Below are 18,355 nucleotides of genomic sequence, written 5' to 3' on the forward strand. Positions count from 1 at the left end.
GATCTGCCTACTAAAATACGTGCAAAGCGCATTCACCGACCAGGCCCAGGCGCAACCAGCCCTTTACAGTGACCAGCCCTTTACAGAAGTCACTTCCAGCTGGCACAGCCTCCACGGTCATTCCTACACATCACAACGTGCAGACAGACACACAAAGAAGTAAACACCACACTTCAGGAAAACCAAGGTCCACCGCGTGACATAAACACAGCTCTGAATAACTGCAAAGAAAATGAAAGTGCTGATACAAACGACATCTGTAACTACTTCATTACCCAACAACAAGTCACTGTGAAATGCACAGACTCCTTGCGTGTGAAGAATCTGTGCACCACAGTCGTGTTCCACAGTTTTACTGGTTGAAGTATGTGTGCATACTCTGCAGTTAGAGTATACTGGAAAAAAACCTTTGACTTCTAAGCTGTTTTTAAAAAATCGTAAATGTAAAAATTCTCAAGTGGAAATTTTGCAGAGAAACCCATATTTTATCTTCCACGTGGCTACAGTCACCCTCCCCCAACAGTTCAGCACCCCCAGCTCGTTCCCGGGATTCAGTTCCAAATTGCTGGGGATCGGTGCACAACAGTTATGATAAAGCACGCACCACCCGGTGACTGCTCCAGAGAACACCAGCCCTTGTGACGGAGAAACTTCCAGTTTAGGGGTGTTGGTCCCAAGCACACCCACCTCGCCCCTCACAACCTGAACCAGTATTAACACCTGCTGCCCTGTGCTGCTTGTGACTGCTTTCCATGTGAACAGATGTAGGGTTCACAGTACTGCACCGCAGAAGAATAACAAGACCAACCATTTTTATCCTTCCTTTGTGGGCCAGAGCTGAACACACTCACAGGGTAACTCTGGAGTGAAGTCCTCTGTAAGGACTTCCAAAAAAGAAAAAAAAAATGAAGAAAGTAACTAACTCTGTCTATTCTGCAGTGCAAATAAAACATTTTCTTAAATAGAAAAAGAATTCCAATCCAATAAGACTACCCATGATTGAAAACGACTTTCCATGATTATAACCACGTCCAACTGGTTTAGAAGAACTTGGTGAGAAAGTGATTGTCAAAAAAAGTTACTAAGACAAACTCACGAGTAGTTGGCAACATGAGCAAAGAATGAAGAGGCGTTCTTAATACCAATCCAAACAACATTAGCATTGGAATGACGTTCTGAGGTTTACACTTGGTGATTTAAGATTTCAGTCTCATAAAATGGCTTGAGAACAATTTCAGTACCACCAACTCTTGATCATACAAAGACCCACTTTCTAGACTGTGGATTATTTAGGCCTTTGTGTCTCCTATCCTCACAGCTGTATGTCTGTCTGTCTTTCTGAACCATTTCACTACTCATTAAGTCACACATCCAAAAAACCAAAAAACCCACTGCCATCGAGTCAATTCTGACTCATTGCGGCCCTACAGGGCGGGGTAGAACTGCCCCATAGTGTTTCCAAGGAGCGCCTGGTGGATCTGTTCTGCTGACCTTTTGGTTAACAGCCGTAGTAGCACTTAACCACCACACCACCAGGGTTTCCAAGCCACACATAGGCAAGAGTTTTAACAAGTAGTTATCTCTAGAAGGAAAAAAAAAATCTGATGAGAATAGAAATTCAAACTCCTAAATAAAATTTTATTTTTGGTTTACTTGTGATTACTGCATTAATTCCTTTAATCCTAGTACCTTTACTGTGGAAAATTAAGCGTTGGTTGTAATATTGAAAACTACTTTAATATGACAGACCTGAACTTACAGCTATCTTTTTTAAAATCTACTATTTAGATTCTCAACTGATTTTTTGCCCACCTAAACATTATTTCCCGTTCTACAGTTTTTCTTTACCTTTATTGGTTATAGGCTTCACCACAATGTGTGTATATTTTAACACCAATAATTGTTTCTGAAGTAAAGAGTGAGCTTCTGGGTTGTCACTTCTGTAGTCACTGTAGCCAAGTGGATGTTCCCATTACAGGGACCTCTTGACACCAGGGCTGCAGCCATGAGTTCTCAACCCTCTCTGCTGAGGGAATCTGGGCAGACCAGCTGAGGCTGAGAAGTGCTGGGATTCTACAAGCTACTAGTAAAAAACTGACAGTTTATTTTCTTCCCCCTGGATAAAACCTCTATCTTCCTTTAGTTCCCCTTTCATCTCACTTCACAAAGCAAGCAAGCACTGGGAGTTTTTATTCAGTTCTGTGGCACATTGCTGCTTCCCCAGGCTGCCGTGTGACAAACACTGTTGTCTTTCCCTTTGCAGGCAGGAAAACTCCAGGTACTCACAAGGAAACCACCATCCATCCATGTTCTCAAGCAAACATTTTGTCAGTAGAAGAGAAAGAACGTGTTGATGAAAGAATCAAAGAGGGAGAGGGCTGATCAAATACACATCTGTTTACAACTCACAGGTCTATTTTTTAAAATTAACTCACATCTATTGGTATCTGTCACTCTAGAGACAGCTGAAATGATACTGCACTTGAAAAGCAATGCATCTTACAGGGTAGTCTGTGTACAACACATTTATCAATATCAAGTGCCTTTGGAGCACAGTGATGGCAAGGTGGCCCTAACCCACATTTACATATGCATGCATGATGTTTTTATTTTTGACATCAGAACTGGCCGCTTCACCTTGTGGCTTGCTTTAGCAACGAAGAGAAGGTCTATTAGCCAGGACTGTGCACGCCATACTTGAAAGCGAGCAATTGATCCCCTGACAGCAGACTAATCTCACAAATGAACAATTTCAATTTACCTTGTAATTCAGTGGTGTTTGCTGGGCTCAAACAGAATCGGCTTTAAGTTTCTATTTGGCTTCCTCCCGTCATCCACATCTCTAAATTAAGATTGGTTTCTCTTGTACAACCATCCCTGCAGGTGGGCATGCAATGAAGTGCTTAGATCCAACAATGGCGTCTTACAACAAACGTGACCAATCCAAGCGCGTTAACACTGGCGTCTGCGGTTGACCAGCAGTGGCATGCTATTCAATGAGGTATTTCAGTAAATGCTCCCCTCTTCTTCCACGTGTGCACTGAGTTAGCTCAAAGGTAAAGCTGCTGTGGGCTTTCATTCAGTGTTGCTTTAACTCTCCCATGTAACTGGGGGAAAACTCACATCTTCTTAGTTTTTTTTTTTTTGTTTATTTAATGATGGAAAACATTAGCCTTTATTTTTATTTTACAGCCTAATTATCAAAATTTTTATTTGTGTGATTAAAGACAACAGGGGACTCCAAAAGGCTCACATCACGGGAAGGCGTTGGCCTTTAACACTCTTAAAATTCCAGACCAAGCATCACACACGTCTCAACCCTGGGAGCACAGGTCATGCCTGATGGAGTGCACTGCTGTTTGAGAAGAGTTTGGTCCACCCACGAGGTAAATCGTATCCACACAGTGACAAATACAGAAAAATCCTATTTTCTAGAAATTGAAACTTGACCTTATCCTTTTCAGAAGTAACTGGAAGAGACTGAGAAGCCTTTTGTGCTGGCCCATTCCTGACAACGCATACCCTGAGACTGGCAGCTCCTTGATGTCATGCTGGACCACAGCACTGTCTGCACAGGTTCTGAGGTTGCCGTTTTAAGTCAATGGCCTGGCTCTTTTTCTCCCCCTAACAAACTAGCTCATTTCCTCTCAAACTGATCATTTAGATGTTTTGTGTTAATTTGTTTCAACCACCCCCAGATGCATTTGATGCTAGTGTGTTAAAATGGAAAAAAAAAAACAAAGGCTCTGTGCTATAGCTAGAACTACCACATCAGCAACGGGGGTGTCCAGTGCAGGGTGGGCTGGAGAGCATCGACTCACAAGTAAAACGTGAAGAGACAAGACAGCGCCTCAAGGATCCTGACTACGCCTACGTTTATTTTCAGACTACATTACTAATCCTTCACTACACTTGCATCTTATAAAAGTGTATTTTGTAAAAGACAATCATCAGTCTATGATGTGACTTATACAAAAGGGTAAATCCCCTGACCCCCTCTTACAGGGATGCACTAGCACGTGTAAACGTGGTGCTGGAATGAGCTAGCCTGGGCAGGATTTTCAAAGAGCACATTTCAGTACTGGAACATGTCCAATGAACACTACTCCCCCAACCCCAACAGAAAATGCCTGAAACTGTACTCCACTTAGCTGTTGAGGATTAGAGTTTGTTACCGCAAATGACAGGGACACCATCCTCCAGGAAGTGCCATGGGGCTCCCCTCAAGGTCCCCCCATAGCAAGAGTTGGTGGAAACGAGGGTTCTCTAGAGCACTGGTGATGTACACACTACCAGCTAAGAGCAACGACTACAACTTTCTGAGCTTGAACTAAATTATAAAGTATATCTGGTGGCAACAGAATTTCTCTCGGTCTTCCAGGATGATTTTTTGATCTTCTTTTCTCCAAATATGATGTTTGCTTATACATGTGGTAGAATGCATCTTTTTAAAACGTGAAAAGTTCTTAAAGTGTATCAGCAGCTCACTGTATTACTGATCCTCATTTTAGGAGAGTTTTAAAATATCCCAAAGGGGGATAAGCATTAATCCATCCATTGAATTTCCTTTGCTTTTTTTTAATAATCTGATTTGCACATGAAAAATAACGTACACTTATGAAAGTCTGAACTTCTGTGGTGACCGTGATGAGTCAATTCCTAAAACAGGCAACGGTAAAAATACTGCATGATGTTGTACCACATATAGCCTGACAAAAATGTAAAAGAGTGTAAGAAAAACAGCGTCACATTGCTGAGGGTCATCTCCCTGGAAACTGCTTCCCGATGGCCCTCGAGAGGTGGAAAAGCTCCTAAAAGACAAGATGGAAATATTAATCCATTGTACTGTGGAGGTCAGCCTCCTGGAATAAAGTTGAGTATTAGTTTAACTAGGGTTTAAAACAAAAGCATCTTCCATGACTTCCATTGCCCTTGAAGAGGAGTCTTATTTGAAATATAATGTTCAAACTGCCCTTCCCTGCCTCTGAACCATTGCCTCAACAATCTCTGCCCAGAACATTCCTCCTCCACCATCTCAGTGAATGGCAGGTCCATCTGCTTCCTTCCAGCATCAGAAGCCCCATCACTGTCCACTCTACGTTCATCACCTTCATGGCAATTTCCATGATGTGCAATGATCCTTCATTTCTTTCCTTCTACAGACTTCACTGTCTTTCCCCTGCAACAGAAGCTGCAGGGGAGCAAGCCCTCTCTGGCTGTCTTGTCTCCTGCTGTATCCCTAGAGACTTCCACAGTGGCCCAACACAGAGTAAGTTAAACAGATATTACTTAAAGAATTTCCAAAAGAGTCTAATTTATATGAACTCCTCTATTTACAAATTAAATGTTATTGCCACAAAAACAGTGGTTGTAAATCACTGACATTTCCAAAGGGCAATATTTTTATGAAATATAATAATATAAAGGAGACATACAAAGTAAACAGATGTCTTTAAATTTTTTTCTGGAAAGCTAGACCATTTTAAAGCAATATTACTGAAGGTCATCTTGATAACACTCTTCGGCATTTCAAATAGTCTTTGTCCTTGTTGATAATCCCCTAGCGTAAGCTGATTCATGAGGGGATTTGCTTCTCACGAACAATTTACAGAAAGCACTTTCAAGTTTCAGGATCTATTACGCAAATAAAGCCGTTGCCTTCGAGTTGACTCCAACACATAGCAACCCTATAGGACAGAGTACAACTGCCCCATAGGGTTTCCAAGGCTGTATTCTTTACAGTCCCTCAGAGCAGCTAGTGAGTTTGAACCACTGACCTTTTGGTTAGTAGCTGAGTGCTTAGCCACTGCACCACCAGGGCTCCTTATTATGCAAATAGTGTTCTTAAAAAGAGGCTTTCATCATTGCTGCTACAATTAAAGCCAAGTATCATCAGGCAAGAGATTGAGGCTAGAAAGGAGGAGAGATCCTGCTGACCTCTTACCGCCTCCTGCCTCCTTAGTTTACACAAGCATCCTGTCCTACCTGTGAAGAGGACTGGAGAGCAGGACCAGGAAATGCTCAGAGGCCATCTTATTCAATCAGTCTTATTACGGATCCTAATGATAACACAGTGTCCAACTCCTCAGAGTGATATACACTAGTCCACTACCTGAGTCAGAAGGTTAAGGTCAGGAAGGGAGGAATCCTGTTGAGGGCAAAGTGAAACAAATCCCCAATGCAAAAACAAAACCATTAAATGTAATTAATGTAATGTAAGTATAATTAACACTAATGGTGGTGAAACAATACAGAAAAGATGGTGAGAACAGTTGCAAGTCTTGAAGAATGTAATGTCACTGAGTTGTATGTGTAAAAACTGTTAAATTGGTGTGTTATGCTGTATTTTCACAAATAAAATAAAATAAAATAAAAACTGTAATTAACATATCAGCCTTTGCTCAACATTAGGCCTTTGACAGTCTGATTTAACATCAACTTTAACTCTGTACCAAAAAAGTCTAGGTGGGGAGAAAATAGGGCTTTCTGTTCATCTAAAACCCCATGGCCACCCTTAGACCTGGGACAACTTTCTACTCAACTTTTTTTCCTATTGTAGGCTCTCGGAAGTAGGCCTACAACACAGCAAATCTGAAAGCATTTCCTACTATAGCACCTGGCATTCTGCTAATGTTAACTTTCTTCTTTCCTAACTTCCTTTCTTCCTCCTTTTCTCTTCCTCCCTTGTTATGTCTTCTTCGCTGCATTACAATATTTGTACTTCATAAAGAATTTTAAAAATAGAAAAAATCTTAGGGTAAATAGGGAGCCCTGGTGGCCCAGTGAGTTGGAACCGGCGCGTCGGCAACAGGTTTGGTTTTTGGTTTTGGTGGTGCACTGGTTAAGAGCTCGGCTGCTAACCAAAATGTCAACAGTTCAAATTCACCAGCTGCTCCTTAGAAATCCTATGAGGCAGTTCTACTCTGTCCTACAGGGTTGCTATAAGCTGGAATTGTCTCCACAGCAACAGGGTTTTTTTTTTTTTTTTTTTTTTAGGGTAAATAGATTTTTTTCTCCCAAGAAGAAAGTATAAAGTTGCATCTTAATACTTAAAAAGTGAACTTTACCCCATGTGTAAAGAAAAAATAATCACGTAAAAATGGAGCTAAGAATTCTCTGAAATGACTATAATATAATGTTAAATACTAAAGTGCAATGCCAAAACATGATTGCCTGGTATTTCATAAAACACCACATTTAACTGTATGTGTATAACGGGAGCCTACCACAGACTGTGTATAACGGGAGCCTACCACAGACTGTGTATAACGGGAGCCTACCACAGACTGTGTATAACTGGGGCCTACCACAGACTGTGTATAACTGGGGCCTACCACAGACTGTGTATAACTGGGGCCTACCACAGACTGTGTATAACTGGGGCCTACCACAGACTGTGTATAACTGGAGCCTACCACAGACTGTGTATAACTGGGGCCTACCACAGACTGTGTATAACTGGGGCCTACCACAGACTGTGTATAACTGGGGCCTACCACAGACTGTGTATAACTGGAGCCTACCACAGACTGTGTATAACTGGAGCCTACCACAGACTGTGTATAACTGGGGCCTACCACAGACTGTGTATAACTGGAGCCTACCACAGACTGTGTATAACTGGAGCCTACCACAGACTGTGTATAACTGGAGCCTACCACAGACTGTGTATAACTGGAGCCTACCACAGGCTGTGTATAACTGGAGCCTACCACAGGCTGTGTATAACTGGAGCCTACCACAGGCTGTGTATAACTGGAGCCTACCACAGGCTGTGTATAACTGGAGCCTACCACAGGCTGTGTATAACTGGAGCCTACCACAGGCTGTGTATAACTGGAGCCTACCACAGGCTGTGTATAACTGGAGCCTACCACAGGCTGTGTATAACTGGAGCCTACCACAGGCTGTGTATAACTGGAGCCTACCACAGGCTGTGTATAACTGGAGCCTACCACAGGCTGTGTATAACTGGAGCCTACCACAGACTGTGTATAACTGGAGCCTACCACAGGCTGTGTATAATTGGAGCCTACCACAGACTGTGTATAATTGGAGCCTACCACAGACTGTGTATAATTGGAGCCTACTACAATTTCTTGAATTAGATCTGTCTGTATAACTATTGTTCCATCATCTGATCCTTGTTTGCTGGCTGATGAAGAGCTTTAACACAAATTCATCTTTACAAAAATTCTAGGGTGAAATTTTTAAATACAGAAATACTTTGATTACTTTAGGGTATCTAAGAATCAAAAAATGATAATCACTCCTAAGGTTACATCTTGGGAACTATTATTAGTAGCTCCAGGAATATATATATATATATATACACATAAAAATAGGATAGTGTGTACCTGTTTTATAAAAATGTGATAAAAGGTCCTCTTTTTCAATAAACCGTTGATAGAGCCAATCAGCAAGGTCATCATCAGTCTCCAGGGGTACATCTTTAATTGGAAAGATCCTATTAAGAGTTAGGAGAAAACAACAAAATGACTTTACTTCAGAAGTTGAAATCATCATGAACCACGATTTAGCTCTGATAACTGAAAATCTGAAGGAAGCTATGGAGTCACTTTTGCTTGTGCAATGGTTGGTTTCTTCCCTTTCTCAAGTCATGTTTTTCTTTTTTTTTTTTTTTTCTTTTCATTGTTGTTGATTATACAACAGAGTTCATTCATTCATTCAAATACTTACCTAGAACCTATTAAGTGTTAGGTCCGGTGCTAGATGCTGATAATACGTTAAATTATTCTGTATCTGAGAAATAACTATGTCTTCCCTCGTTTGTGTATTTAGGGACACATTCAGCGTAGTCAAACACTAGGTCAAATACAGGTTATGTATCTTAGCAATGATCTTTTTGGTGGGCATCTCTGTGAGTCAGATAGAATCCGCTCAAATTGGTGTCTTTCGCTAACGTTATCAGAGATGGACAACGTGGGAACTATTTGCTGACTTTGAACGAGAGTTTCTTTTCTTATTTGCTTTCCAATTTTGTGGGGGAGTTTTCTTTATCAAAGGTATAAAGGTGCTTTGAGAGGTTTGTCTGTATGAAAAATAGCTGTTCCCTGTTCCCCTCGCCTCCATTTATCTGTCTCCAGAGGAATTTTCTTCTCTCTTGGTATTTATCACCATGTTCCTTATTTACTGATGTCCCACTATGGAAGATGAGGATTACTGTATTTTTATGCAAATAATATGCACGTTGTACATTTTTTGCCGACCTCGCAACCCCTATTCCTAACCGGACTCTGAGCATTATGTATGTGGGCATGATATTTGCAAAAAAACTGTAAACTCTTCCTTCTTCCTAACGGCACCACAAGTGCACACCCATCTTCCCAAAGAGGCTGCAATTCCAATTAGCTCAAACTCAGCATGAACATTATCTTAATCATGTAAATACGTTCATAGCTAAAATGGGTGGTAAACCATGACTACTTTTTCTTTCCAGCCCAATTTTTATTCTCCCTGGACTGAGGGATTATATTGCTTTTTCTATGTCAACTTCGAGCTCCCAGCGGCCAACTGTCTATAATCATTGGCATCAGCAAATTTTTTTTAAAAGGTCAGACAGTAAATATTTTAGGCTGTACAGGCTACATGATCTCTGCTGCCTTGCAGTGGGAAAGCAGGCACTGACAATGTACACATAAATGCATGGGCATGGCTGTGTTCCAATAAAACTTTATTCACAAAAACAGGCCCACCCATTGCCCTCCAGTCAATCACACAATTCCAACTCATAGCTACCCTACAGGGCAGAACAGAACTGCTCTATAGGGTTTCTAAGGGTGTAAACCTTTAGAAGCAGACTGCCACATCTCTCTCCCAAAGAGTGGCTGGTGGGTTTGAACCACCAACCTTCCAGTTAGCAGCTGAGTACTTAACCACTGCGTCACCAGGGCTCCTTCAAAAAACAGGCAGTAGGCCAAATTCGGCCCACATCTTGAGTTTGCTAGCCCCTAGTCAAGATTTTCTCCTAAGACCTTCACATGTATCAGACACTTTGAATTACATCTGCCTGAAGAAGATTCACAGCAATCTGGATTTACTGCCTAGTTTTCACTGTGGGAAGTCTCTTCACTACCATCCTGGTAAGTCCCTGTACTTCTCTCCTAAAATAATATAAGGTTTCCTACGAGAGGTTCCTCTTTCTCTACCCACTCCTCATTTTGATGCAGCATATTCTCCTGCAGTTTCTTGAGAGAGGGCACTGGAAATCTTGCATGTCCTCGCACTTGGTTGACAATTTGGACAGAATTCAGGGTTGGAAATAATTTTCTTTCTTATCTGTTTTTTTGTCCCCCTTTCTAGGAGATTATTTAACTTGTAAACTTTTTACTAAGTTTTTCTTTTACCATATTTCTAATTTCTAAGGTTTCTATCGTTCTCTGAACATTATTTTTTTACAGTATGCTATTATCGTTTTATTGTTGCAATATCTTATCTCTAAGAGAAGTTTTTAAAATTATGACAGAAAATTTTAAACACTGACAAAAGTAGACGTAAGATTGTAATGAACTCCCATGTACTTCGAGGATTTCTGGAAGCTGTCCTTTCCCTGCAGTCTCTGTTCCTCCATCTTTCACACAGAGGCCATTAGGTTACCAGTAACCTGGAAATTCTTTGTGCTTATTTACAGAGGTGGGACCAAATGGCTGATTAGCAGCTCTCAGCCTGTGCATGAAGTCTGCTGGCTGTGAGCTCTCTGAGGATTATCTGGCTGGGCCATGTGGATGATCTTCCCTCCTGAACTGGCCCATTTCCCCAAAGAAAGGTCCTCTAATTTCCTGCTTGGAGAGCAAAGGCCTGAATAGCTTTCTGGTAGCCAAGTGAGATAAGAAGGCTGGGAATCTCAGCATACAACATGCTTACATTCACGTTATCATGCTGTTTTCGCTTGGGATCTCCACCCTCAACTATTCCTGGTGTTCCTGAGTCTAGAAAGCCCTATTCTATCCTTTCAGCATATACCCCCAGTATTTGCCAAGGTAGGGAAAAAGCAATCACCCCACTATGGGATATAGGTTACGGATTCTGGGTATCTCATTTCTTTGTAAACAGATTTCAACCACTCCTCCCAGGTTAGCATTCCTTCCACCCTCACTCCCACAAGTACTGATCCTGCCATTGTCCAGACTTATGGAGGTTCTGGGGTATAAATCAGGTTGGCTCTTGGCTTAGGTTCTGTTATGCTATTTACTACTCCATCTGTTTTCCAACATCCCAAGTTTTTTTTATTTCCATTGTCTTTCGTATTGTTCTCTCTACCCTTGTGGATTTACACCTTAAAACAAACCCCTTAAGCATTATTTTCCTGGAATTCTGGGAGGGAATGAAAGTAGACATGAGTCCCCTCCATCTCTCTGCAGAAGCTGTCCTATTATTTTTGAAAGGTCTGAGTAGATTTTCTGTCTTTGGCCAGGGTTTACCACTTGCCATGCTTACAAAGAGGCCTATTTTGCTATCTTAGGTTTAGGTAAGACACAAGTCAACTACTTATATTTAGCAAGTATTTGGAAATCATTATAATGCTTATATACCATTATAATAAACACTAACCAACTTCTATAGTTTTACCCAGAGAACAGTGTCCAGGCCAGCCAAATAAATATAAAGAATTCTGAAATGACTGGAATGATTATACTTAAGACTCCCTCAGAAGCTTTTTTTAAAACACTGAGGTGAAAGTCACATGACATAAAATGGCCCATTTAAAGTGAACAGCTCAGTTTACTACAATCGCAGAGTTGTGTGGCTACCACCTCGATCTGGTTCCAAAGCGTGGTCATCTGCATACAAATCGGAAGGAACGTCGTTAGTTAACCACGTGAGAATCAGGTTCCTTTCTTTTGTCTTTTTAAATATTTAAATATCACATTGGGGTAACTGAAAACCCAAATTAAAGTATCAGTGGGCAAGAAAGAGAAGAGAGAAAAGAAAGGCGTGTACTATGAAAAAAAATTAACAATTTTAAGAACTCACAAAGTTTTGATTAACACTTTTGCTTTCAAAAATTAAAAAAAATCTCATCAAAATACAATTTCATACAGAAAATAATTTTCTCATTCTTATTTTTCTACTCCCCAAAATATACTACATTGCTCTATAGCAGTAATGTAAAAATGTTTTAGTTTATCAAATATTTTAACGAAATAGAAGACCCTGAGGTCCCAAAACTTCAAGTTTCAGCTTGCTACTATAACATCTTATCAGAACTAACTGGAATTGCCCTCACTCTCTGTGAGCTAATGATGAAGATGACATAAAATATCATAAATTAGGGGGAAAAAAAATGGAAGTGCTCATACTACATAAAATCATCCCACAGGTAGAATTCCTCAGCTCTTTTAAAATCTATACTCCTAAGTAATTGAAAGCTCTCTTTTCAAACTAAATACTTCCGCTCTGCACTCTCCACCCCAGGTCTGCTGTGCTTCTTAAGGGAGTGGGCCTCCTTGGTTGAGATTCCCTTTCACAAACAGCTTTGCTTCAGCACCCAGAGTCTTTGCTTTTAGGCACAAATAAAATAATCTCAAAAGGTGCTATGGCATGGTGATTAGGAGAAAAAAAAAAAAAAAGGTCAGTTTTGTGAAGGGGCTTTCCCTAACCTCCTTCTTTCTCTAAGAAGTCTCTGTAAACACTTGGCCATATGAAACAGCCATTTATATATAAGAGTTTAAAAAAAAAAAAAAAAACTCACTGCCATCGAGTCTATTCTGCCTCTTAGCAATCCTACAGGACAGAGTAGAACTGCCCCATAGGGTTTTCAAGGCTGTAAATCTTTACAGAAACAGACTGTCACACCTTTCTCCTGTATTAGGGTTAGGGTATGTTTAAGTCATTGAGGGTCTGTATCTACCAAGCAAACCTGTAATCATATTTATTTTTATTGTACTTCAGATGAAGGTTTACAGAACTATTTTCTCATTAAACAGTTAGTATACATATTGTTTTATGACACCGGTTAACAACCCCACGACATGTCAACACTCTCCCTTCTCAACCTTAGTTTCCCTATTACCAGCTTTCCTGTTCCCTCCTGCCTTCTAGTCCTTGCCCCTGGGCTGGTGTGTCCCTTTAGTCTCGTTTTGTTTTATGGGGCTGTCCAATCTTTGGCTGAATGGTGAACCTTGGGAGTGACTTCATTACTGAGCTAAAAGAGTGTCCAGGGGTATACTCTCGGGGTTTCTCTAGTCTCTGTCAAGCCAGTAAGTCTCGTCTTTTTTTGTGTGTGAGTTACAATTTCGTTCTACGTTTTTCTCCAGCTCTGTCCGGGGCCCTCTATTATGATCCCTGTCAGAGCAGTCAGTGGTGCTAGCCAGGCACAATCTAGCTGTAGTGGACTCAGTCTGGTGGAGGCCATCGTAGATGTGGTCCATTAGGCCTTTGGGCTAATTTCTCCCTTGTATCTTTAGTTTTTTTCATTCCTCCTTGTGCTCTAAGGCTACTCACAGGCTTTTAAGACCCCAGTTGCTACTCACCAAAGTAGAAGGTAGAACATTTTCTTTATAAACTATGTTATGCCAATTGGGAAACCCTGGTGGCATAGTGGTTAAGTGCTATGGCTGCTAACCAAGAGGTCGGAAGTTGGAATCCGCCAGGCGCTCCTTGGAATTTCTATGGGGCAGTTCTACTCTGTCCTATAGGCTCGCTATGAGTCGGAATCGACTCGATGGCAGTGGGTTTGGTTTTTTTTTTTTTTTGTATGCCAATTGAGCTAGATGTTCCCTGAGACTATGGTCCCCACAGCCCTCAGCCCAGCAATTTGGTCCCTCAGGGAGTTTGGATGTGTCTATGGAGCTTCCATGACCTTGCCTTGTACAAGTCGTGCTGGCTTCCCCAGTACTGTGTACTGTCTTACCCTTCATCAAAGTTACCACTTATCTATTGTCTGTTTAGTGTTTTTCCATCCCCAACCCTCCCCTCCCTTGCAACCATCAAAGATTGTTTCTTTTTATGTGTAAACCTTTTCATGAGTTTTTACAGTAGTAGTCTCATACAATATTTGTCCTTTTGTGACTGACTTATTTCACTCAGCACAGTGACCTCCAGGTTCACCTATGTTAGGAGATGCTTTGCAGATTAATCATTGTTTTTTATCATTTCGTAACACTCCATTCTGTATATGCACCACAGTTTGTTTAAACATTCATCTGTTGTTTCCGTCCTTTTGCTATTGTGAACAATGCTGCAGTGAACACGGGTGTACATGTCTATTCGTGTGATGACTCTTATTTCTCTAGGATATATTTCCTAGAAGTGGGATCACTGGATCATATATTTCCATTTCTAGCTTTCTGAGGAAGCACCATATCATTTTTCAAAAATTGTTATATCATTTTGCATTCCCACCAGCAATGCATAAGAGTTCCAATCTCCCCACAGCCTCTTCAACATTCGTCATTTCCTGTTTTTTGATTCGTGCCAGTAATGCCAGGGTGAGACGATATCTTACTGTGGTTTTCATTTGCATTTCTCTGATGGTTAGTGATTGCAAGCATTTCCTCATGTGTCTGTTTGCCGCCTGAATGTCTTCTTTGCTGAAGTGTCTGTTCATTTCCTTTGCCCATTTTTTAATTGAATTATTTGTCTTTTTGTCATGGAGGTGTTGGACATTCCTGTAGATTTTACAGATTAGACTTTTGTCTGATTTGTAACAACCAAAAAATTTTCCCTAGTCTGTAGGTTCTCTTTTTACTCTTTTGGTGAAGTCTTTTGATGAGCCTAAGAGTTTAATTTTTAGAAGATCCCAGTTATCTAGCATAGCTTCTGGAGTTTGTGTGTTGTTGGTTATGGTATGTATCCTGTTAATGCCGTGTATTAGGGCCTCTAGTGTTGATCCTATTTTTTTCTTTTATGAACTTTATAGTTTTTGGCTTTATATTTAGGTCTTTGATCCATTTTGAACTAGGTGTGAGGTATGGGTCCTGTTTCATTTTTTTGCAGATGGACATCCAGTTCTGCCAGCTCCATTTGTTAAAAAGACTGTCTTTTCCCCATTTGATGGACTTTGGTCCCGTCAAAGATCAAGTGACTGTAAGTAGATGGATTTACATCTGGGTTCTCAATTCTGTTCCATTGGTCAATGTATCTGTCGATGTACCAGTACCAGGCTGTTTCGACTACCGTAGCTGTATGGCAGGTTCTGAGGTCAGGTAGTGTGAGTCCTCCTACTTTGTCTTCTTCTTCCATACTGCTTTACTTATCCGGGGCCTCTTCCCTTTCCATATAAAGTTAATGATTAGTTTTTCCATCTCTTTAAAAAATGTTGTTGGTGCTCAGATCAGGATTGCATTGTATTTGTAAATTGCTTTGGGTAGAACTGTTATTTTCACAAGTTGATTCTACCTATCCATGAGCATGGTATGTTTTTCCATTTATGCAGACCTCTTTTGGTGTTTTGCAGTTTTCTTTGTAAGGGCCTTTTACATCCCTGGTTAGATTTATTCCTAAGTATTTTATTTTTTAGGGGTTATTATAAATGGTATTGTTTTCCTGATTTCCCTTTCATTGTTCTCTTTATTGGCGTATAGGAATCCAACCGATTTTTGTATGTTTATCTTATATCCTGTTACTCTACTGAATCTTTCTGGTAGTTTCAGTAGTTTTCTTGTGGAGTCTTTTGGGTTTTCTATGTATAGTATCATATCATCTGCAAACAGGAACAGTTTAACTTCTTCATTACCAATTTGGATGCCCTTTATTTCTTTTTCTTGCCTTACTGCTCTAGCTAGAACTTCCAGCACAATGTTAAATAGGAGTGGTGATAAAGGGCATCCTTGTCTTGGTCCTGTTCTCAAGGGGAATGTTTTCAGCTTCTCTCCATTAAGAATGATGCTGGCTATTGGTTTTGCATAGATGCCCTTTGTTATGTTAAGAAATTTCTAGTCTATACCTATTTTATTGAGTTTTTATCAGGAATGGGTGCTGGATTTTGTTGAATGCCTTTTCTGCATCAATTGAGATGATCATGTGATTCTTTTATTTATGTGGTGGATTATGTTGATTGATTTTCTAATGTTGAACTGTCCTTGCATAGCTGGTATAAATCCTACTTGATTGCGGTTATTTTTTTGATATGATGCTGAATTCTATTGGCTAGAATTTTGTTGAGAATTTTTGCATCTACATTCATGAGAGATATTTGCCTGTAATTTTCTTTTTTTGTGGTGTCTCTGCCTGGTTTTAGTATCAGGGTTCTGCTGGCTTCACAGAATGGATTCAGAAGTATCGCTTCCTTTTCTATGCTCTGGAATAGTTTGGGTAGTACTGCAACCCCTGTAATCTTAATTTGCAGGTGGGAAGACAAATTAATAAAGCAAATGTGCTTTATTTCTTCCTTTCCTATGTTTACACTTTTTGTTTCTTTTCTTACCATATTGACCTCATTATGACTGCTAGTACAGTACTGAATAGAAGTGGTACGAACAGGCGTTCTTCTCTTTCATTCCTGTTCTTTCAGGGAGGGACCATTCAATAGTTCACCATTAAGTATGACTTTTACTATAGAATTTTTTTGTAGAGACCATTAATCACATTAAGAAAATACCCTTCTAATCTCAGTCTGCTAAGAGTGTTTTTTTTTTAATTATGAATGAGAGTTGCATTTTATCCAATGCTTTTTTTTTTTAATCTATTGAAATGCTTATATAATTTTTCCCTTTTTCTGTTAATGTCATTAATTATACAGGTTGATTTGGAAAGTTAAACCACACTTGCATTCCCAGAACGTAGGTTCTTGGTAGATAGTGTGATGTGTTAAATTTTTTTATATACAGCTGGGTTTCATCTGACATCTACAGTCACGTAAGAGGTTCATCTGTAATTTTTCCTTTCTTACAATGTTCTTGCTCAGCTTTTGGCATCAAAGTTATGCTGCCTTGATAAAACAAGCTGGGAAGTGTCCCCTCTTTTTCTATTCCCTGGAAGAGTCGTACTTAATGTCCTTTTACCGCCTTTTAAATGGCTATAGGATCTGTAGTGATGTGTCCTTTTTCATTCCTGATACCGTTAATGTAAAGCCAAAAACCAAACCTGTTGCCACTGAGTTGATTCTGACTCATAGTGACGCTATAGGACAGGGCAGAACTGCCTTATAGGGTTTCTAAGACTGTAATCATTAAAGAAGCAGCCTGCTATATCCTTCTTCCATAGAGTGGCTGGTGGGTTCGAACTGCCAACCTTTCAGTTAGCAACCAAACCCTTAACTTCTACACCACCAGGGCTGCTCTGTTGGTAACAAAGGCCTTCTTTTTTTTTTTTTTTGATCAGTCTTGCCAGGAATCAATCAATGTTGTAGTGTTTTCAAAAAACCAATTTCTTAGTTTTTCTTCCTATGATACTTTTTCTATTCCTGTAAGTTCCATTTTTTTCCTTTATTATTTCCTTTCTTCTGCTCTCTTTGGATTTAACTTGTTTTTCTTTTTCTAACTTTTGAGGTATATGGAGCCTGGTGGTGCAGTGGTTAAAAGCTCAGCTGCTAACCAAAAGGCTGGCAGTTTGAATCCACCAGCCACTCCTTGGGAACGCTATGGGGCAGTTCTGCTCTGTCCTAGAGGGTCACTATGGGTTGGAATTGACTCAACAGTAACAGGTTTTTTTGTTGTTGTTGTTGGCTGAGATATATATTTAGAGCACTGATTTTCAGTTTTCTTCCATTCTAATATAAGCATTCCAAGGCTATAAATTTTCCTCTAAGCACAGGTTAAGCTGCATTTCATAAGGTTTGATAGTTGGTATTTTCATTATCATTCTGTTAAAAATATTTTCTAATTTTCATTATAATGTCTTAATACATGGTTAACGTTGTTGTTGTTAGGTACTGTTGAGTGGATTTGACTCAGAGCGATCCCATGAGACAGAGCAGAACTGCCCTATAGGGCACAGTTTCTGGGTTGTATTTTTTATGGGAGCAAATTACCAGGTCTTTCTCCTGTGAAGCCACTAGGTGGGTTTGAACTGCCAACCTTTCAGCTGGCAACCAAGCACTTAACTGTTGCACTACCAGGGCTCCCTTGGTTAACATTAAATTCCTCTTATTTTCCATTGATGGATGTTGTTTCTCAACTTTTGTTATTACAATGTGACAATGAATAACACTGTATGGATGCCGATCCTTATATGTACAAGTATATCTGTAGGATAAATTCCCAGAAGTGAAATTACTAAGGTCAAAGGTTCAATGTATTAGCAATTCGGAAAGATACTGTGAATTATCTTCATAAAGATTGTACCAATTTATATTCCCACAAGCAACTTATGAGAATGCCTCCCACAGAAAGACTTTGAAATTGGAGAATAACAGAATCAAAACACTTTAGGTTTAGAGTGTACGGGATTTAGG

The 18,355-nt window shown here is 40.1% G+C and overlaps 1 protein-coding gene across 4 annotated transcripts in view; it reads right to left on the bottom strand.

The window, feature by feature from the left end:
* Nucleotides 1-4,213: 4,213 nt before the first annotated feature.
* Nucleotides 4,214-18,355, bottom strand: part of LPGAT1 (lysophosphatidylglycerol acyltransferase 1) — a 60,373-nt gene continuing 46,231 nt past the window's right edge. For 2 of the 4 annotated variants that reach the window (XM_049868086.1, XM_049868084.1), the window contains exons 7-8: nt 8,358-8,467; nt 4,214-4,811 (exon numbers count right to left, since the gene is read on the bottom strand). In XM_049868086.1, coding sequence (XP_049724043.1) covers nt 4,660-4,811; nt 8,358-8,467 — 262 coding nt within the window. In that variant the 3' untranslated portion in view covers nt 4,214-4,659. Of the gene's footprint in view, nt 4,812-5,985; nt 6,149-8,357; nt 8,468-18,355 lie in introns of those variants that run through there. The other 2 variants (XR_007515243.1, XM_049868085.1) reach the window with 2 other exon arrangements.

Source organism: Elephas maximus, chromosome 24 (assembly GCF_024166365.1).
Source record: "Elephas maximus indicus isolate mEleMax1 chromosome 24, mEleMax1 primary haplotype, whole genome shotgun sequence".
In the NCBI taxonomy this organism is placed as follows: Eukaryota; Metazoa; Chordata; class Mammalia; order Proboscidea; family Elephantidae; genus Elephas; species Elephas maximus.